Source organism: Brienomyrus brachyistius, chromosome 16, assembly GCF_023856365.1.
Source record: "Brienomyrus brachyistius isolate T26 chromosome 16, BBRACH_0.4, whole genome shotgun sequence".
In the NCBI taxonomy this organism is placed as follows: domain Eukaryota; kingdom Metazoa; phylum Chordata; class Actinopteri; order Osteoglossiformes; family Mormyridae; genus Brienomyrus; species Brienomyrus brachyistius.
The window spans coordinates 10,251,636-10,274,262 of record NC_064548.1 but is presented as its reverse complement, the minus strand read 5'-3'; the positions used below and the strand labels follow the sequence as shown (position 1 = coordinate 10,274,262).

Sequence of the window (22,627 nt, the reverse complement as noted above, 5' to 3'; positions counted from 1 at the left end):
ATGCCTTCTGCATCATTAGCAGGTCAACAAGTATGCAAACAAACCCCAGTCACTACCCTACCGCCAGCCGCTCCGAGTTTTTAAAGCGCAGCAGGTCCTTCTCACCTGCTGGGACCTTTACGAGGCAACATGAAATTCAAATCAGACGCAATTACTATCATTCGGGGTCAAAACCGGGACAGTGAAAAGAAAGCTCTGCTTGAAGCAACATGGAAGACAGAGCTAAACTTATGGGTTAGTTACCCTGCGGGGGACGTTTATTATATGTTACTTATTTACACACAACAATAGGGTGAGTGTTTTGAACCCTCTTTAGAGGCGGGTCAGGCTTAGCATCATGCCACTAAAAAACCACCAACAAAAGTCTTCCCAGAAGCCCTTGAGTTCCGCGACTCCGGCCAGGATCCATACATGATTCATATCACATGATGAATGGCTCTGAGAAGCGAGGCACACACCACTGGTTCCTCCTAAATCCGACGCATCTCATCCCCGGCTACGCAGCTGGGCCGCCTCAAACCCGCCGCTTCGACATGCGTCTGCTCCGTATTTGGCACCGGGATGGTCTTGAAAGCATCGCGCATCCCCAGAGAGAGAACACCCGCAGGTTTAGATGTGAGACATGACGTCTCAGCCACACACATAAAGACAATGCACATTAAAATGAAGAAACACTTTAAATCAGAAAGCAATAACTCTGCAGCGTGGAATTATTATTTTTTTTTTTCAGTCCAAATTGCTGCTCTTGTGTCCCAAAGATGAAATTTTATGGGTTACAGCGAGAGAGGGATGGGGTGAGGAAAGGGGAGTGAGACCGGGGTGCCAGGGGAGAAACGGGGGAATGGACTTAGGCAAGAGACATTCCAGAGCACCGTTCCGGAGGGGGGGGGCACGCCGGTGGCCATTGAAGCGTGCACGGGAACAGCCCCCCTCAAGCAGCAGCGGGGGTGCAAGGCTCCGCTCATCCCACTCTGGCAATAAATCACCGAGGCAGGGTTAAACGCCTTTTTATTCAGGGGGGCCGCCGCCAGCCACATGGGGCCTTTTCGCGTTCTCCGGGGACCGCCATTTACCCCCTCTCCCCCTTTACTGGCTCTTGTCCTTCAGCTGGGACACACGCTCGCTTGCTCTTGCCTGGACCATGCAGAGCCAGATGCTACGCTAGGAAGAGAGGCCTCTATTCCTGCACACTGGATCACGTAAATAGTAGGATTTCTGCTTAAATAATATCCATCACCATTATCCTATTTCTGTCCAGTGCTGGAAACGTGTCAAGATGTTTTTTCATGTGTTTTTTTTTTTATTCTACGTGCGACTTTCGAGCAACCAAATACAGGAAGGAGGACGCTTCAGATGTTCAGTCCACCTCTTTGTCCCCAAACTCTCCACCGTTCCTCATCTACACCCAATCCGAACGCGGCAGGGAAAGTACTTTTCCGCTGAGGGATGCCCCGCCCCTTGCATTAAGGCCAGCTGCTGGCTGCTTTAGGTTATAGGAGTCATGTATGAACGTGACAAATAGCATTTAGCTGCTATGCTAATGGCATCTTTAGAAACCAATGCGGATTATCCCAGGACACATTACCAGATACAAAATTTATTGTAACTGCAGGATAGTCCCGGGGCCTTGACCCCTGCAGGCTTCGTGAACAGGACCTTAACCGCTATAAGATGCAAGCCCCTCCCCCCTGCCCCAACAACCAAGAGCTGGAACAACTGAAGTCGGATTCGTCTGAAATCTGTGTTTTCTCTCACTAATTGATTTATCAGCCTAATGGACATTGAAAATTCAGTGAGGTGGCCGGCTTCAGGGCCTGTGGAAAGGGATCGATGTGCGATTCAGCCTGACATCTGCTGGACAGTAACGCTGCATCTTCTCAAGTTGCTCCTTTGTAAGTCCTGAACCCTCTCAGGTCTTGTGCAGCGTTGCCTTCTTAAAGATTTAATCCCCAGCCACACAGTAAATAATTACTCCTAAGTCCTCAATTATTGGCCCATTAGCAACACGAGGTCACTCAACTATAGTTCCCTTCCAGATTTCGGTGCTTATTTTCTTGGATTTTAGTCACTGCTGCTTGCAAACACAACACATATCAGCACAAAAAACAACTAGCACATTTCAGATAGATATTTAGGTGAATGTGGGAGCACTCTATTTCGGTTGCCCTGCTTACATCTTTTACATCCAAAGCTCCGTATTCACACGTGTCACACAGGAATGGAAAATAAATTTCACAGAAATCCCAGCGTGCTGCAGAAGCATCTAGTGTGCATAGATCGTCTCAGTGACTTAATTTATTCATGCTGCCCAGTTATCCAGTGGGTCGCGTCTGCCTCGGCGGTGACCCGCTCGCCTGTTTCCTACATCTCGTCCCGGTTATGATTAGTCGGGCAGCTGTGTGCCGGATTCTGTGGCGTTCTAGGCTGACCCGGAGCCTAGCCTCTGGCCCCCATTGGGATATGAGTGCCGGCTCCCCCATTCAGGGAGGTGAAGGGGGGTGGATTCCTATACATCTGATCGAGTTGAGCTGGGAATTGAGCAGAACGCTAATTACGTGAAGAGTAGGGTCAGAGGGGAGCCCCTCCCTCTAAACTGCACCACCAACCTATCAGCTTGGCATGAGATGGGGGAAGGGAGGGGATAGACAGCAACATGGCAGTGGTGGGATGCATGGCTGTCAAGAGTTTGCACATTAAATTATACAAAAAAGGACAGAAATAGTTTCCTTCTGGGCCCAGCTGGAGCCCCAGTGGTTCCGGGCTCACGGTCACACAGACAGCGGTGGTGGCGATACCCAAACCCCACTCTGCCACAGCCTCGACATCCCACATTCACGCCTGCTGGTATTCCTGCCCATACCCATGTCCCAGACGCATGCACCCCTACTCACCCAGAACATGCAGGAGAGGCAGACCCAGGTGCGGGCCCGGCCCGCCAGTGCCGAGGGCAGGCTCAGGGACACGGAGGGCATCTTGCCACTGGGTGCTTAGCTCTCCTGTAGACCTGCAGCGGGGCTCCCAGCTACTCCACACAGCGCTGTCCCCCGACACCGCAAATCCATGACACGCTGGAGCACTGGAACTCCTCTCCGCCTCGTTGCCTCTCTTTCTGTCTCTCACTCCTTCCCCCTCTTCCTCCCTCTCTCGATCGCTCCTCTCGCTCTCTCTCTCTCTCACTCGCTCTCTCTCTCTCCCTCTTCCAAGAGACTCACAAAGCTTTTGGGGTCAGGCTACTCGACTCTACAGGAGAGAGGGGGGAGGTGTCTCGGTGGGGCTTTATTTATCTTAAAAAAAAAATCCCCCTACTCTCTGCCTCCTCCCCACTTCCAGCCTCATAGTCCCTCCTCTCTCCCCTGCTCCCTTTCCCCCCCCTTCATGTTCCCCCTCGTCCCCCCATCTCCCCCATGTCTGAGCCCCGCTCGTTCACATCTGTGTAATGCCGTTTTAATTTTTTATTGACTCACTCGCTCCTTTCTCTTTGCCTTATGTTTTCTACTCCTGCATGGCAGAGCCGATCCAAGAAGCAAGCATCAATACTGAGGCTCTTCCCCATAAACCTCAATTAGTGATTTTTCCAAAAACAGGAAAAATGTCCAGTGTCTAATCCCCAGAACAACCCCTGAACTTTTAAGCCTAAGACACACAGCATGACAGGAGAGGAAAGCATCTCCTCTCAGACGTCCTCACCTTCGTGTCAGAGATTAGCCGCTTCGCCGCTTCTTCCCCATAACTGTCTTGTCTGCACACTCGGGGATGCATTTTCCAGCGCATCCCTGCATCTGGAGATTACAGCCGCTAAGCCAGATTCCTCCCTCAGGCTGCGGAGGGGAAAGCTCGCCCGCTCCCACGTGCTCCAGTTCCTGCCCGGCTCTGCCGGTTCCTATCGCTTGCTGCCCGATTTATTTATTTGTTTGTTTTATTTTTAGGGCTCCCTCCAGAGGTTGTCGCTCGCGTCAGCAGCTGCCGCGCCAGTCAGGTGGGTTTTGGCTGGTGCACAGCGAGAGGCGTCCAGCCAGCGGGTTGGGGTGGCCGGGGCCCCTGTTCAGCTTTGCTAGGGGCTTAGCTTTCGGGGCCAGACGTCCCCAGGGGGACCCACGGGCACAGCATCGATAAACACGGCTTGGCCTCTTTATTCAGCCTCTTTTGTCCCCCAAGGGAGGAAGGTAAAGCGAGAGACATTTATCTGCTCAGGCTGAAACTGCCACATCCTCATTCTGCTGCCACAGCCGAGGTCCAGCAGACCTAATAAATAAGGCACAATAGAACAATAATTCACAAGGTATCACATGAAAACCTAAAGGCCTATAAGTTATTTTAGGCTAAGAATAAGGTTACTAAACTGTGCTAAACAGCTTACGCGATTACTTTGCCCAAAACAATGCAGGCATAAGATTTGGAAGGTTAAGGAGTATTTTGCTCTGGCAATTCAGTCTCCTGCTCAAGACCTCCTGAAAATGATTTGTCCTTCACCTGGTGCATTTATTGCCAAAAACAGGAGATGAACTCCAAAAGCAACTGTTACATGTCTGCCATTTTGCTTTTGGCCCTTAATGCACAGGAAGCAGGAGAGCTAGACCCCGCCAGCACAGATGTTTGTCCTCAAAACGAAACTGGAGCTCCTCTCTGTCATCTCCAGTCACCATGATTTATACTGACACGCAGTTTCATCTATCTGTTTACTCAAGGGCTTCCCAAAACACCAGGGCCTCTGTGTCAGGTCCATGTGGGCCACGATTACACTCACCTCCAGCTATCATAACACACATGGTGATTCAAACACACTCCGGACGACAGCACCTCTGCAATGACTCACTGGCTGTACATTTACACATCATTCATTCGTTCACTGTACAATCCACTGTGCAATACTATTTAACACAATTTACTGTGCCGTTACGATGGAATTCCATGCAATACTTCCCCTGTCATTCTTTGCATTGTTAACATTTATTGTTTTGCATAATTTATTGTTATTGTCTATTAATGCCTAAATGTCTTTATATTGTCGAAATGGGTTTGTGCTGTAGTGCTGTAATCCCACGATTAATAAAATATCTATTTATCCATCTATTCATAAGTATTTATCTATCCATCCATCCATCCACCCCTCCATCCATTAACGTACCAGACAAAACCTGTGAGAAGGGGAGCCATGGGGGGCAGTGCAGGGATGGTAGCCCAGGTATCCCACAACGCACTGTTGTAAGGAGGCTACGGCCTCCCCACTGGCAGAGCCAAACACATTTACACGCTGGGGTGGTGGGTGCAGGGGTCAAGTATAAAGATCAGCAGGGGGCAAGACCAGAGATACAAGGAAATAGAGGCACAGCTTCAAGTTTCAAGGTTGAGCGGTAACCTCTCCCTCACTGTGGGGTGTGTGTGTGTGTGTGGGGGGGGGGCGGGATTGGGAAAACAGCACGATCCTACCCCAGATGCCATTACGACACATCAGCCACATTGAAAAGGAAAAGAGTGAAACACACTCCTACTCTGATGGCCATAAATCTGTCATGCTGCGATTTAACCTGGTAATCTAAGTAACTGAGATGTTCATTGAGCATCAAGGAAACACAGCGTCCGCAGGGGCACGAACGCTTCCGGAAGCTTTCGTTCGTGTGAGGGCTGCCAGACAACGCCACTGCATTTCCTCTGGGCGACCACAGCCCACCGGCTGGCTTCCTCACACAGCCACATGCCACACACCGGGAGTCCTTCACCGCAGGAATCATTTATATTCTCCTTAGGCAGATCAAAGGACTCCGGAGCACCCCCTAGTGGGGACTAAGGTGACACCTTCTGAATACTGGGATTTACTATAAACACATGATGTGACACGATCAAAGAAAAAGAAAAAAGGTGGAAATGAAGCCTGGGAATTTCAACTGGTAGGAAACAGAAACTCTTAATCATTCACTGTCCATCTCGAAAGATAAAAAGAAAATATGCGGTTAGTTCACTTTCAGATAAGCTTTCTATTACTCTCATGCACCTAGTATGGTCTAGAACAAGAATCATGATGAGTAGTTTTGCTTTCTGCCTAACATGGGTTACCTCCCTGACAGTGCCACAGTCACTCTGCCCAAAGGTGGACCTCTGTTGCTAGGCAACCGACATCGAAAACACTCCATGCCCCCGTGCCATTTCTAGACGACCTGAAATGGGACCCCCCCCCCCCCCGCCCCCCCCCCCCACACACACACACACACATGCACACACGCACACACACATTACTGATCATTAAAAAAAAAAAAGCATAAACCCTACAAGAGGAGGTGAAATTAGCAGAAACTTCCGTTGTGGAATACGGACGGGTACAAGTCATATACAAAAGTGTAGCCTTTACAGGAAGGAAACTGCATACTGTGCTGGCACAGCGTCAGGAATCCATCAGCAGCATGACACACAATGGAGAAAAGCATGGATTTCCAACACTTCAAAGAGAAACTGAAAAGCCCGTACTTTGCAGCGTGATCCATCACAGCTTTACATCAGGCTTCTTGCAGCCATCACCTCTGCCCTGTAAAGATAATCTGTGAGACGCCGTAATTGACTAAGATCCAGTACGAAATGGGCTGGTTCCACAGTACCATTCTGAAAGCAATTTTCACAGAAAAGTATGTAAGCATTTTTTGCTTGCATGGACTGTTTTTACTTTAATGACTAATTACCTAAAGTGCTTATCTGTGCCACGGTAGAATGATAGGCTGGTCTGCACCTCCGTAGTCAATGCAAAAATCAGTACAGCACTCATAGTTACCTACTTTATCAAAATTATGAAGAAGCTCTGTTTGTGGACAGAGCTCAGCTGTTGCGTTTCAGATGAGAGCGTTGTGTGGGTTTGGGACAGTGTCTGAGATCAGAAGGTTGCCAGCTCTAAGCCCAGAGTTGGCACGGTGCTTTCAGCACTGGGGCCTCGAGCAAAGGCCCTTAGCCCCCAATTTCCCAGACTGTCTGAGACTGCTGCCTCTTTTTTTTTCGATAAAAGCATCCAAACATAAATAAAGATGCAAAAGCAGGTTGTTGATGAGGACCACTGCTGCAACCTGTTCTTGAGTAACAGAGGCTCTGCCCCCCTTGTGGGGCCGCTAGGATGTCCTCTCAGGGAAACTGAGGTCTCTGGACTGACTATCCTCTCTGCACGTGCAAAGCCGACTGCTGATTCGTTCCTCCGCTGCTCGGCATAGTGCTCCGTTGGCGTTCAAGTAGAAGAATGACCTCACTTCTTGATGGATGTAGGAAGCCAAGTCCCCCCCCCCCCCCCCAGGCAACAGGGGCACTCCCACCAACGTCCCACGTGCACGTACACGTTTTCCAGCATCTCTGCAAAGAGGCCTCCTGGTCCCCCCCATTGCATCCTGGCAATCCCCAGCCCCCACTGCTAACGAAAGCCTTCCCCGGACTTCAAAGCCTCGCCCCCATGTTTCAGGCTCACTTTAATCACTTACATGCCTCGACCGTGAGCACAGAGTTTAAAAATCGACTCCCATTTAATCTCCCGGTCGCCCCTCTGCTTCACGTCGGAGACCTGAGACACGTAGCGGAGCCCCATTCCTGGTTCTCATCATCGGTCATGTGAATTGCACCAGCTTTAATTCAAAGCCCAAGCGAGTGCCACGAGGAATCAAAGACCGCGCAAAGCGGCCCAATATATAAAGTAAAAATAGATATACATGCACCGGTCCCATGGAAATTAACATCACCAGAAATGTTCCTCGCCAACAGACAGGGTAATGAAAAACGAGAGCTACGATTCCGTCCGTTAATTGTATTGCTGACTCGCTGAAGCTGTCTGGAAACACAATAAAGGCAGAGGTCCTCCTGTGGCAGAGACAGAGCCTGTCAGACTTTGCCTGACTAGTGCACAATGAAGGCAGGCTCTTTTAATCTAATCACAGTAATGCTGTTGTCTCCCTTACCCGTGGACCGGATCAATATTTCATTTACTTTGGGAGCGCTAATGAAAACTAGCAGAGACCCTCCGAGCAGCTCTGACAAGACACTGTCTCTTTTATAGAGGCCGCGTTCCCAGCCCGGCTTATACCGAGCCCTCCGATGACCGAAATCCCGAATAACACCGGCAAGCAGCGCCGGGATCTCTAAACGAGGACGGGGAACGAAAAAGGACATTCGTCACAACTGCTCGCATATCACACTTCCCTACCCCCACTGGGGGTCCCGGGCGTAAAGCTCCAAATTTATGACTCATGATGACATTAGTTAAATAAGAGGAAAAGTGCTTAGTCCTCTTCAATACAAAGAACGGAGTCAGGCTGCAAGGAGGGCTATTAAAGTGCCAATAGAGTGAGATTAATGCCAGAGGATGAGAACGACTGGCTAAGCTTTCATCCTACCCACAATCCTCCTGCATGTGTGAGCGGCCAGCCCCGGACAGACTGCTGCTTTCTCCCTTAATTAAAGGGGGGGGGGTGTTTCTAGGGACCTCAAAGGCTAATGACTGCACTTGGTGCGGCTTGGCAAAACTCCCCCTCTGGGGGGGGCGGGGTATGCGTTCAGGTGGATATAAGTGGCAGGCAATATCCTGGTTATTTCACTCCATTTGTCTGGCCACCTTATCTCCTCTGCAAGCCTCAAACCAGTGACTGACAATCAGCAGAGCCCACCCACCCCCCTCAACGGGACTAATCCATCCACTTGATGTCACCCAAAAGCCAGCGACTAAGTTGCTTAGGTTCTCTTGTCAACATTTCTCCAGCTCACAGTCCAACAGAAGTTCCCACCAAGTCGGCATATTTGTGCTGAGAACTTGAAATGAAGCATCATTCACCTTGACAGAATGTACCAGTACATACAAATGATGCTGTTATTACACATCTCTTGAAGACACACATGCACAAACAGGTGATATTGAAGCTTAGGATGTGAGTGCAGGGTTGGTTGCCCATTCAGTACTCCTGGGGCATTATTAAGGGCCCTGCTCAAGGGCCCAATGGAGATGTGACTAAGTTGCCAATGATGGGATTTGAACCGACGATCCCTCAAACACTGCCACAGAGGTTTAACCCACTGAGCCACACACAACCCAACCCCCCAAAAGCTGCTGAAACCAAACCTCAAGTTGCACAGATACCACATTCTCTGCGGTACCGTAATTTCACTGGAAGTTTACACAGTAGGAGCTGACTCCTGCAGGTGAGTCAGGCTGTGCTTCTGACCAGCATGGCGTCTGTGGTTAGATGGTATAATAGGTCTGTGTGCTCAGTGGTATTTTGAAGGGAACTTGATTCCAGGCCCTGCCAGGCACTGGAATGACATCTGCTAACTGGGCTGAATGTTAGCTTTTTTCCAGCAAGGAAAAGGTGAAATCAGATTCAGGTCCTGGTTCTCAAATTAGGTCTGCCCCTCTGATGGGAATGAGCATGGCTGTCTCGGTTAGGCCATGGGGATGGAGAACCTGCACTCCACTGCACCTAAGTGGGGGGGGGGGGTCTCCAGACTGAGGCACTTTGGGATCTCCTATCATCGGAGTTGCACCGCAGCCGGCCTGTCCTTCAGCTAGCCGAAAGCAGGAGGCACCTTGACAGGGCCCAGATAGAGAAAACTCTACCAGCAGGGGGCATAGTTGTTAAGGTGACTGAAGACAAAATTTGTTGGAGAAAAAAAAATAAGTACAACCTAAAGAAGAGGTAATTACAAAAAACAATTAGTAGAGTTGCTAGACTCTAAAACTGGTCTTATTTGGGGATGCAGAAGGGCGACTGGGTCTAGGAGGGGGGAGAGGGGTGTTAATCTGGAGAATAACTCCAGAGTCCGGGGGATCAAATGCAGGCCAGTATGACTGAAGAGAAATTAACCAAAGCTGACCATCTGCCGGGTCCTGGACATGGCATCTCCATGGTGACCATGGGCGTGCGGAGGGGACCGTGCCCACCTGCATGTGTTCGGCTGGTAAAATAAGACGAGGAAGGATTTCTGAAAGGGGGGCGGAGGTGTGAGGTATAGGAGAGAATGGGTCACGCATTTAAGTTGTGGGGTGGGACAGGGTGTGAAGTGGAGGGTTAGGGGCAGGTTCGGAGGGCAAAAGGAGGCGAGGTTTGGGGGAAATGGGGGGAGGGTAGGGGGGCCTGGAGTGACAGGATGAAGAGGCAAATGAGGGAGGAGAAAGCAGAGCGGGGACACGGGGGGGTGACTACGGCAGAGCGGGATGGCAGAGAGCTGTGGAGAAGAGATAAGGGGCTGCGGCAGGGACTGCAAAGAGGGAAAATCCATTCCAATTTCACAGTGCGTCGTCCTGCTGCCGCAACGCTGGGGCTGCTGCACTGGTGCCGTGAGCGGGAGAGCCATGGGCATAGAACATTCAAACAGACACAGCCTGCACCCGTCGCCTCCTAAATGTACGCTAATGGCTCAAACGAGCACAAATTGAGTCCCAGGAGTCGCAAGGTACCTAATAACTGTCCAGGTTAATGGACAAACCCTCAGAACTGGTGATGTTACGAACGGGCAGCTTGACAGCTTCTGGTTGTTTGCTCAGGTGAGTCCTGCACAATATAGACCATCAGGCCCCCTGGAAATCGTCCAGCGTGCAAAAATCTCTCAGCCCCCTAAGGGGGGCATATCTGACCCCACAAACACCATCCCCATCAGTAATAAAAAGATTGCATTTGGACACCGAAGAGGCATTGAAAACCGATTTATAATAATGTGCCGGACAGAGTTACGGGCTGGGCGCAAGTCGGCTCACAAGCGAAACGCAGCGCGAATCTCGAAACCGCACCGATCCCGAGTACGTGAAGCACGGAGGCGGGAGGTTGAGCAAGGTCATGTGACTGACCTTTAACACACACCTGCGAAAAGCATGAGGACGGGCAAGGGGCAGGGGGGAAATCAGCAAGCTGGGGAAGCTTGTGGGAAAGAGGGGGGCTTAGCCGAACTACCGCGGACACGCAAGGTGACCCGGTGCGGACACGCGTGGGAGACGGCTTGGACACGGCACCTACCTGGTCCCTCCTGGTGGCCCTCAGCGGGAAGAAGCAGGAGAAGAAGAACTTGCCCCAGCTGACGACAGCAGCGAGACACCAGGTGAGCCTGGCCATCGCAACCTCCCCGCCGGACCGGCACCAAAGGCCACCGGATCTGTCCTACGGAGCAGTAGCTAATGTCCCCTCCCCCTGAGGCATGCGGCACAGCGTCCGAAACTGGACCCCCCCACCCCTCCACCCCCCCGGCTTTTTTTCACAGAGAAGCGTTCTTCTCACTCGGGGCGTCAATCATCCCTTGGAGCGCCTCTGCTGCCGCCGCCGGGATCCCCCGACACGTGGCTAAGCGCCGGTCAGCCCGCTGGCCGTCCGGCGGCTCGCAATCCTACGCCTCCTTGCTGCTCGCTGCTCGGAAGCTGGATGCTGCAGTACCAGAGGAGGTGGAGCGGGAGCTGCGTGTGTGTGTGTGTGTGTGTATGAGGAGGGGGGGGGGCTGGCGCGTGCGATGAAGAGGAGGGGGTGTGGGGGAAGTCAGAATGGGAGGAACAGTACGATAGCCACTCGGGGTAGAGAGCATGCAGGGCGGGAGGGGGTAACGGGGGGGGGGGGGGACAAAGCGGTTTCAGACCGCAGAATCGGCAGGAGCCTCTGCAGGCGGGTGCCAGGTGAGTGCCGCCGGCTCCGCGCCGCGATCATACCGCGCGTAACTGGGTCGCCGGCAGCGCGGGACGCATCCGCAGCCCGGATCGGCACCCCTGTGCCAACGCAATTACCGCGCGGCACTTGCTGCAGACTCGCCACGCTTCAGCGGGAGTCTCGTCCGCGCTGCCGGCGAGCGCGCATCCCGCGCCTCTCACAGAACGGGACTATAAAAAAAAAGGGGGGGGGGGGGACGCGCTCACGCTGCGGAATGCTAATTACCCGAGACGGCGCGCGCTCCACACGGAGATGGAGGGAATCTAATAGAGACTGTCAGACAATCGTAACGTAGCATCCAATGGCCGATTGCTCCCCTTCCCCGGAGAGCACTGAACCGAGCACACATTAAGAATAATGGTCCCTGCGGTCAATGTAGACAGATATTGACCAAATCATTATGTTCTCCCGCAAGCTGAATAGCAAATGCAAACCGAGCGGTGCTCGAAATACCAAATCTCTGCGGCATGTGGCGATTAGTCGTGCTGGAAATCACTTCACAGAGACATGAGACATCTTTAATCAGAGCTGTCACACACATCGACCCGAGCTGTAATGAAAATTAGCTTAATGTTTATATTGACCTAAAAGGAAAAAAAAAAGAGACGGCGCAGTGTCTTCCCTTAATGGGTCTCAGTAATGGCCGCCTATTATTATATGTTGTTGATGCAGAGTTCAGCCAGTTACAGATGCGCGAAACAAACCCCCAAATTAATCAAAGCTTACAGCATTCTTACATTCTTCTCTCGGTGATGTTCTTTATGACGGTTCAAATGCTCAGGTTAATAGCACCTACGGGAGTCGCTGAAAATCACGTTCACAATGCAACAGGCTAATATTTCAAGCAATGAAAACAATGGCTTGTACAGCTGTATGTCAGAGCCTCCAAACACTGTTATTCACGGCCGCTTCTCCTCGGGGAGACGCTCAAATGTCTCACACTTAATCTCAATCTAGAATATCAGATGGATAAAAGATAAGAATGACATGCCAGCATGCTCAGCGGTACTGGAGAAATTGCCAGAAGGATGATTTTTAAGCCTGCGGAACTGCACTTAACTCTTATGATTTTCTGTGGGATGCGGCACAGATTGAAGGACGGGAGAGTGGCCGCTATTGTGGCCCACCTCCAGTAAGATTTGTTCCATCGCCAAATTCCCAGCTCTGGAAGAAAGGAGAGGTTAGGGGCACGAGGCAGAAAACTGTAGAGAGACCTCACTGCAGAGGAAGTCTGCTCAGGAGACAGTCCACTTCACTCCCGATCATCCCAAGCAGAAGATGACTTGTCAACAATTCAAGGTCCTTCAGAACAAATAGGTTCAGAAACAGCAGGACTATGGATCAGAACCACACGTGTGTTTATGTGACGCCTCATCTGTGCATTGAGGACAGCTTTCATGTCCTACCCGCTCAGGGCAAAGTGATCTCCATCTGAATCTCAATCTGCTACAACCCCCCCGAGCGTAAACAAAACCAGTGCCAAACCCGAACACCTGGAGATGTAACCTGGTCACGGAGCACACCCCCCCCTCCCCCTCCTGGTTCCCCCCCACCCACAGCTGCCAAAAACCACATTGTTTTCCACGTTAGAAGGAAATGGGGGGGGGGGCGGGCATACGGTGTGTAAACTTTTCAGCAGATAATGGCATGGGTGGACCGCTTCCCCATCCTGTCAGCCGTTTTCAGGAAAAAACCCGGAAGGTTCTGCCAAAAAATTAATATAAAAACACACACACACACATACACACACACACACACAAATAAAAACCTAACCAAGCCCCCACGAGTTAGCATACAGGAACTGAATGCAAATGCATTCTATTTGTTTTACCACACAGCACTATACACACTGTACAGCTGTCAGAAAAATGCCGAGAATGTAAAAAAATACAGCCCAGATCCAACAGAAGGAGATCAGACAGTCTGGAAGCGGCATGCAGGGGGCCAGCGAGCGTCTGATGAAGTCCCAGACAGTAGTGCGACGCCAACAGAACTGAGTGAGGAAGGCAAGCACTCCCCACTCTCGGTAACAAAAGAAACATCTTCCCCAACTGTTCACGGAAATGGGGGCAGTGGCTGTAGGGGAAACATGCTGTGCTCACTGGCTCTATGTGAGCACCAGAAGCAGGGCCAGAGCTTGGGATGCATGGATCTGATTGGTTGTTGGGTGGGTCTATCAAACTGGGTGGGGCCTAAGACCGTCACACTAGATTTAATTCTCTTCAGTTTGGAGAACAGAGATACAGACCTGGTGATGATCATGCCAGTAATTTCCAAATAACAATGCGGAAGGTGTGTTCTGCATTTAAACATCTCACATCTGTATCCTTGTCTGTATACTTTCTTTTGCATGCACAAAACTTGTTTGAGCAAGAAGTTCTGACTTAGAGCCAATATGCCTTCTACAGCTCTTGGTGGAATATTCCAGTGAAATCTGCTGGTAAGTAAGACCAGCAATAGAGAGAGGGACAAAAATCAGTGTGTAATATGGTGAGAGAGAGATAATTTGGGGATATAAGAATACATGTGCCATTGAGAGGTAAAGTGGGCTATCCCACAAAAACAAAGTTTTGAAAAAATGAGCTTCAAAGTTGATTTTTTTTTTAAAATCTGTGTGCCTATACCCTACAATTGATATATATCATAGGTAGCACAGAGGTATGACTTACATAATAACAACTTATCTAATTGAAAATATTCAATTAAAAGGGGGTAGGGGTCAGAAATGTGGGATAGCCCACTTTACCTCTCAAGGGCACATATGTAAAGGCAGTCTCAGCCAGACTCCTGTCAGGCATGAAGAACGCTCAGCTTCAGGACAGCGGTTCATGATCCACGGAGCCCATGCTACAATCCGTCGGGACCAACCGGAATCGGCCATTTAATTATCACTGCATGTAATCACAATAGCCCGTTCTGCTTGATAATTAACCTCCAAACATACAGTTGCTAGTACAGAATAGCATTTGCTAATGGGTAAGAGAGTTCACGTTGCTTTCCCTCATATGTAGGCAGTAGGAAGGAATGCTGGAGTCAGATTCAGGTCTCTCTCTCCCCCCCCCCCCACCCACCAGGCCAGGTGGGCAGGACTCTCAGTGTCCCCCCCCAGTGCCCAACAGCAGAGAACTTATGCTATTTCAAGCAAAGCAAGTCAATTCCTTTCAAATCATAGCCAGATTCCATAGTAATTACATTATCGTAGTTGTAGATATAGCCATAAGAATTCTGTTTCTGCATTAGGGCTCCACTCCAGGCGTCACCGCGGCCCTCTGCATTCTGGCAGGTCTTCTCCTCCTCTAACATGGATCATGAAGTAGCCCAGTCAGCTGACTACCCCCCCCCCCCCACCATACATTGCAGAATTCTGATGATGTTAACAACTCCCACGTGTTCCCAACAAACATATGTTATAGAGCTGCTATGGAGAACGGTTTCTAGATGAGCCCTACTAGACTGTGTTCACAAATCGCTGTCCTAAAAGGGTAGATGAATCCCTTCTTTTGATTATTTCACACGAGAGGAGAGGGAACAGGGAGCCAGAGAATGCACGATTCTGCCAAAAGAAAACAGGGAGACGTTCAGAACCAGCTGCATTCATGTGACAGTCTCACATCAGAGTCCCAATCGTGATGTCCGTGATTCATAATGCTATTTTCTGGAACGAGATTCTGTATTGTATAACGTTCACCTTAGGGGACTGGGAGGTCTGAAAATGCGTAAGCGTCACAGGCAGCCGTGCAGCTCAGGGACAGCTCCCATTTCTGCGTGTCTCCGGGCGGGGAAATTGTGCCGGTGCTTGAATGGCCATTTCAAGCGGGAGGAAGAGCAGCTGTTTCCTGAAGCTCCTTCCTGAGCTGGACTGGAACAGGATAAGCGGAGGTAGGTAGGCCAGGGAAGGGAGCGAAATGCGCCACTTCTGGGAGCAGGCATACTGTACCAGAAATTGAATTAAACAGCGCAGCTGACCAGCAAAAACAGGAGGGAAAATGCAGCTCAGAGATGCAGAGGGGGCTGGAATGCCACCCCTTAGATTCAGAGAGTCAGATGGCAGAGGAGGAAAGTTAAGATCCAGAAAGTACAAATCCAGACCAAGGTTTTGTTTCAAACAACCAGTTGAGTACTCTGTGGCTGTGACTCTTTATACTTAACTGGCTGGTTGGAACAAAATCTTGGTCTGGATTTGTACTTTCCGGGCCTGAACTTTCCATCTCCGTCAGATGGTTTTCCTGGGCAGGCTGAGCTGGAGCATTTTCCAGCCTCAGAAGGGATCTTAGGAAAGCGGAAAAACCCAAACTCTTCATCAGAGGACACTGCTCTGAATGACGGACACAGTGGAGTAATACAGACTACAGGGACGTGAGGTCATAGTAGCGAGGAATATCTGACTGCACCAAAGCACTTAAAAAATAAAGGTTAGGAGCTAGTTATCGATATGTGAGCAGGACAAGAATTCCTGGACAGGGTCACCTTGCACAAACAAATGCATATTAAAGGTTTCTTAAACCCCCCCCCCTTTAGAAATCATTGAAAGGCTTCCAGTGCAGAGGAGGGCGCAGCAGAAAGGCCCAGGCTGGTGGAGGAGGATTAGCCGGGGTGGGGTTAGATGCGCTCTCTACTCAGTGCAGTGTAATTGGGTGCCTTTTGTTCCCAAATTGAGGACTTCAGAGTCGGGGCTGAAAGGGCCCAACAAAGGCAGCAGGCCAAACAAAAGCACGAAGTGTCCAGGCCGCTTCCTCCCATCTGGGACCCTGGGTGTATGGGGGGGTCATCAAAGCATTAGGGGGACTGTCTCCTCACGTACCGTTCTACCTGAAAACTGGCCGACAAAAACCTGATTGGTCGCAGAACAGCAGGCTTCATCGGGGAACGGTCCTGTCAACCTGCATCAGTATCATGATTGTCACTTGATGGCAAGACCCATGATCACCTTGGACCCAGCAGTGTCACTGGTAAAAGGAGTCTTTAAAAGCTCATACGTGGCACTTTAAAGGTGGTCTTAATGAATGAGCCAAGCATGCTGGCTTCATCTCTGCTTTCAGTCCTTCAGGGTGGGGGGGGACAGGGGGGGGTCAAGAGGTCTCCGCTCTGTGACTCCATGGCTAACCTCTGCCGCTTGATGAACACCCTCGGACTCAATCCCCTGGCTGGGAGAATGGGGTTCGGCCTCCTGAATGAGAGGACCGGTAAGCTCCCGCTGTCCGTCACTCAACAGGCAGCATTGTCACAGCAGCTCTGGGGGAGGCTGGGTGGGGGACGTGTTTGAAGGCACAGAGAGCTACTGACAGCTGACCGTCATCACGGGGACGCCCCAGCCCGTCGGAGGGGGGGAAGGGGGGGTGAGGGACGCATGATAAACCCATGGCATGCCAACACGGCAAGTCGCGGCAGAGCGAGGTATGGGGGGGGGTGCGTGCTGTTCCTGCACGCTGGAATGTAAACACGTTCCCACTGTCTCTGTCTCTCCAGTGTTTACAGAAAAGTCCCTCTAATGCCCCCTGGACAGTGCAACACATCCATGCAGGGGGGGGGGCTCGTATCTGCCATGGAACATGGCGCCAGGGTGCCGCTGCCAGGGGAGCACTTCAAGCCTTCAGAGATAGCTAATCCCATTAAGTTTATAGTGGTGACGCAGCCACTCGCTGCCAGGCCTGGAGGCCAGGCCTGGAGGGGCCTCTGCGGCCTGGCGAATCCCCTCCCCCTTTCACCGAAGTCAGCTGCAGAGGTGGGGGGAGGGGCAATCACCTTGGAGGGACTCAAGGAATCCAGCCCCCCCCCCCCCCCCCCTACTTACCTCCTAGAGTCACTTTGAACTATTTTAAGGTGCCGCAGCGCACTGAGAAACGACTCGAAATCGGCCACCGAGGCCGACTCCAAAAAGAGAAACGCACTACGCGATATGGTGGGCGGGGGGCGCTCTTCTGGGGCCCTGGAGTCACGTGCTGCCACATGACATTGACCTGTCTGCTTAACAAAGGTCTTTTTTAAATAAATGCATAAATACACAGAATACGAGCAAAGCGGACTCAGGAGAAAGCTCGCTGGATGATTTAACGTGACCCTACTGCCACTGTTTCTCTGGAAGTTGACAGGAATCTCCTACCTGGGACATAGAGGTGAGGAGTGGGAGAGTCAGACGGACATAGCGGCAGGGGGGAGAGGAGCTGGGGGCTGCCTCCCGCCCCGAAATGCCGTGCAGACCTTGCCGTCTTCCTCCCCATTTAGTTTATTACACTCCCTTGGCACTAAAGTCACTCCGCACTTCAGCTACGGGCCTCCTCGCAAGGTCATCAGCACCGCATCCATCTCTGAAATGTATTATCCGCCTCAGTGCTCACAAAACACGCATCGCGTGCCACAGGGAGAAGGAGAAAAAAAACACAACAAGCCGTGATTGTCCTGTCAGGCACATGAACTCTCCATCAGCCAGGAGCTGCCGAAAACACCAATACAGTAATTGCTTCATTACATTTCTGTCCTGTCCTTTATTTTGTAATAAAAAATAACCTTTTTTTTAAATACATTCTCAGAAATAACTCAATTAAAATGAGTCTTATTACCATCCTGGAACATTCATTCAAGCACGGAGAAGGTCACTATACATGAATCTGGTCAGTTCACCTAAAAATCTTCACCTACTGATTTTTGTGCATTTTTGTGTCCTGGATGTCCGGCTTCCAAAGTGGACGACGGTGGACCCCTCTCAGCATGCCTGTATCAGCGGTTAAACCTCTGGAGGGATGAGGATTTGAAGGCACGCCCGATTGCCTAAAGCAGGCTAAATGGACACCCAGAGAGCTCAGCAGACACCGTGACCAAGAATGTTCTGGAAACCCGGTAACAAAAAGCCAACCCAGGGAGTCACAGACCAACAAACCAGCTCCGAGGCCCTGTTTGGCCATTGTAGCTACCTCATCCTCAATTTCCAGCTATTTTACAGCTTAAAGCCTTATCGGGAAGATGAGAAGAAGCAGACAGTGAAGATATGGATCTTTAATCTATATTATTTTACCCTAATCCATCTGGTTCCTCTTCAAATGGGATGCAGATCAAATATTTTCCCAGCAATATTAACCAAATTACCAAAAAAGGCTTTTAGAGTGAAGTTTGAAAAATAAATATTGTGTCCAACAGGGGTGGGATAGGATTTCAGAGGGGGTTGTGTGAAGGCGAGTTGGAATTAATGAGCACTGAACGTTCACCAAACGGGCCGGTATTTTGGCTCAGTAACAAACGGTGTGTCACACCTCTGGGGAGGGGGTTTAAATCTCAGTCGCGGTTCCATGTTCCAGGAGTTACCACGTTCACCTTGCATCTGCATGGGACTCCCACGGTTCAAAAATATGTGTTTCACAGCACCAGTATCTGTATCGTGTGTGTGTGTGTGTGTGTGTGTGTGTGGATTAGGTTTATATTACATCATGGGGACCAATTATCCCCTACAATGTAATAAAAACCTGATTTTTCACGTTGTGGAGAACATTTTTCAGGCCCTCATAAAGATCTGCGAATACAATCAAAAAAGTAAAAATGCCAAAAGTCTCGATTTTGTCTGGTTTCCTATGGCTAAGGTTAGGGCTGGGTAGGGTTAGGGTCGTCATTTTGGGATTAGAGTTTTCCCCATAGAAATGAATGGAGAGTCCCCACAAAGATATAACTACAATCCTGTGTGTGTGTGTGTGTGTGTGTGTGTGTGTGTGTGTGTGTGTGTGTGTGTGAGCAGGTATACCTATCCTTATGGGGACACTATGTCCCATAATGTGATAAATATCCGTTTTTTTCCCTTATGGGAAACTCTATTTTATAAAAATCAGTGATTGCTATGAAAAAACTAGAAATGCAAAAACACTTGCATTTTGCTTGGTTACTTACTGTATGGTTGTGGTTAGGGCAGGGCGGGGGGTAAGGTTGTCATAGTTAGCGTTAGCATTTTTCCCATATAAGTGAATGAGCGGGCCCCATAAGGATAGGTATACCCTACATGTGCGTGTGTGTGTGTGTGTGTGTGTGTGTGTGTGTATATATACATGTGTGTACGCCACAGTGGTGATACAGTATCCTATTCTGGGTGGCCTCCTCTCATCCAGGCTCACCTGTGTTCATCCAGACCCTGTACTGGATAAATGGTATGCAAGTTGGATGGATGATCATTCAAGAATTACCACTGGCTAATTTAAGGCAGAGTAGTCAAAGGAACGTGCATCCCACAGCAGGGAACTGGGATCATGCAGCTGGGATCCAGTCCCTCTCATCACAGTACAGTCGGCTGGGAGCAGAACTGCAAAAAGGCGATCTCCTTCGAGCGGCCTGCGAACACGCAACACGCACGAATGGCATCGTATGCGTGTCTTCGCCCCTCCCAAACTGACGAGGCATCGGTAATGGATTTATTTGACGTTCAAGGCTGAAATGAAACAGGGGAAAAGACCAAGAACAAGCCTCCAAAACATTAAATGTTTGTTGTTTTACCCCGTTTGTCCATTTCGTCTATGGCTCAGGTGGTAAAGAAACCAGGTTATCTGCTTCAGAGGCCACAACTCAGAGCTTAAAGAGACATATCAAGATGTCCATCTTTTCAGTGCTAAAATTCACAGAACCTTCTCATAAATAAAACTGGGGGCAGTGTGTGGCTCGGCAGGAGGGCTGTATGACCTCGCCCCCCGCAATCGTATGTCACTTTCAATAAATTCATCTGCTAAATAAATATTTTAAATTATCCATGTCCAGCACTGTGCTACCTTTGTGTTTACAAAAGTCTTAAGTCATGCTACTCAGCACCTGCAAGCAGCACAGAATTACCGAAGAAAAATTCTGTGGTCACTGAGTATTTGCCTCAAATATCCCTGCAAATCACTGAGAATAACAGCAATACAACGCGGTAACTACCGCTTTCACGTTTGAATTCCGTAGTTATGTTATTAGTGACAATTAAATGAACGTAATTTGCATCGTTGAGACATGTGTAAGTACATTCTCAGAAATCAGAAATACACGACTTTTGTCTTATAATTACTATAATTGCATCATTTAAGCTCTTGCAGAAAAGTATAATTACACACGTAGGCGGTGCAATAAAAGACAAGTTCAACTGTCTTTACAAGACGAAGGCCCCCTTAAAATGCCCTTCCTTTTGGCATAAAATAGATCCCTGTAGGCTACCTCGACAGCCTTGCTTCTAATAAGCTTATTAACTAAGCTTCAGCAATGAAACATTTCACCCTGAGTAACGGATGGTGTCTCCGTGGAAATAGGTTTCATTGTCATAACACAGAGGACACAACGGATATAATGTTCTGCCGAGAAAGTCAACATTTGCTTGAGGCCTTACACTGTTACTGCTGACGGTTTCACAAAAAAAAAAAAAAAAAAACTCGCTAGCATGTTGGGGTGAGAATCGCTCAGAAAGCTGTGTTACGGCACAAGGCTGCCCGCGCATGCACAAAGCACCATGCAGCCTGACGTGCACTTTCATTAAAACTGCAACGTGTAACTCTAAAATAAACATTGTCTTATGAAACATTTAAAAAGCGCCATTTTCTACAAATTAGTTTGAGCAATGCTTTTTCTTTTTAATATTTTAATATCATGGCAGCGATGGGATAAATTATTTAGCTGCGTACATCGGGAGTTTCATCAAAAATGAGGCGAAATGTTTCAAGTAGCCGCGTGACACCATTCGCTCACAAATCACTTTCACTCTGGTCCGGTCACTCTTTTCTGGGGGGATTATAAGAGGCGCCGCTGTGGCTGGCCCGGGCTGCTACTCCCCCTGCCTCGCACCCGTGTTTCTCCGCACGGCGCTGATGCGTCACAGAGCTGCACTCACCAGCCAGAGGGACATCGCCGAGTCTGAGGCAGCCACCTCGTTCAGGTCGGTCCCTCCTGACCCAGACAGCCTGATGGCAATGCAGAAGATGCGGTGCCTGCTCGTCGAGCTCGTCCGGACCAGTCTGGCCCCCGCCTTCCCGGAGATCTGCAGTGACCCCCTCCAAGAGGGAGGGTCTGGCAACCGGGGCCTGGTTCTGACATATTTCCTGAACTCCCATTGTTAGAAGGGAAAGGCCCAAAAAAAAGTGCTCACTTTGAGGGATTCATCCTGACTTTTCTTTTTCTTTTGGGGGGGGGGGGGGGGGGCTGCCTGAGGGGATGTTTCTCTTTCCTCTACAGTTTTCCTTTTTTTCATTTTTTTTTTTTTCCTGGTGCCCATCTGCAAAGGTCAAAGGTTAACCGCTGCCCAGCACGGAGGCCCGGCCCAGCCGCGTGATACATAACCTCCCCGTTGATCATTGACAGAACGGGGAGCCTTTTCCAGCGACTGTGCCAAGAAAGTAGAGGCGGCTTCCCGACCAGCGCCCTTATTAAACACGACAAGAGCAGAGGGGGCTGGGCTGCTGCCAGCCATTTACCGTCAGGTTATGAGGGGAATAATGAGCCTGTCATCGCGGCATGAGGTAAACACACCGGCACACCGGGGGGCATCTCAGGGATAAACACCGCGTCGACTCCCCCCAAACACTATTTATAAACTGAACTTGATAAACATTAAAATGCATCATCGTTCAGACCACCTGGGTCTCTGATCCCTTCCAACTTGTGAAATAAAATGAAGCTTAATTTGCCATTTGCACAAGCACATAGGAATGCATTTTCTTTTCTTTCACGTATCCCATCTTGCTGTCATGCACAAATACAGGACTGGACTGGCCACTCGGCATGTCAGCTTTTATCCTGTTTTTTCCCAGCCGATGGGTTTGCTCCATCCCCTCCCCCCAGACCCCTATTGTGGGGGACCCCTGGGTGGTCCAGGGGCAGTCCAGTCCAGTCCTGCACACCTAAAAAGGTGAGAGCAAAGCGTAGCTGTCCATCCAACTAAAGGCCTTGTTCAGGGGCCCAATGAAGCTACCTTGCCAAGCATGGGATTCAAACCTGCAACCTTTTGATTACAGGCCAAAGCCTTGCAGACTTAACGCACTATGGAAAATTCATTAAAAAGGATG

General features: G+C 49.9%; 1 protein-coding gene across 14 annotated transcripts in view; it reads right to left on the bottom strand.

Moving 5' to 3' along the window:
- tns1b (tensin 1b) overlaps positions 1-22,627 on the bottom strand; it is a 174,858-nt gene that overhangs the window by 117,543 nt on the left and 34,688 nt on the right. The window contains exon 1 of one of the 14 annotated variants that reach the window (XM_048977921.1): positions 21,457-21,609. The exons of 10 other annotated variants lie outside the window; for them this stretch is intronic. In XM_048977921.1, coding sequence (XP_048833878.1) covers positions 21,457-21,471 — 15 coding nt within the window. In that variant the 5' untranslated portion in view covers positions 21,472-21,609. Of the gene's footprint in view, positions 1-2,891; positions 3,211-10,958; positions 11,135-21,456; positions 21,610-22,627 lie in introns of those variants that run through there. 3 more of the 14 variants (XM_048977912.1, XM_048977915.1, XM_048977925.1) reach the window with 3 other exon arrangements.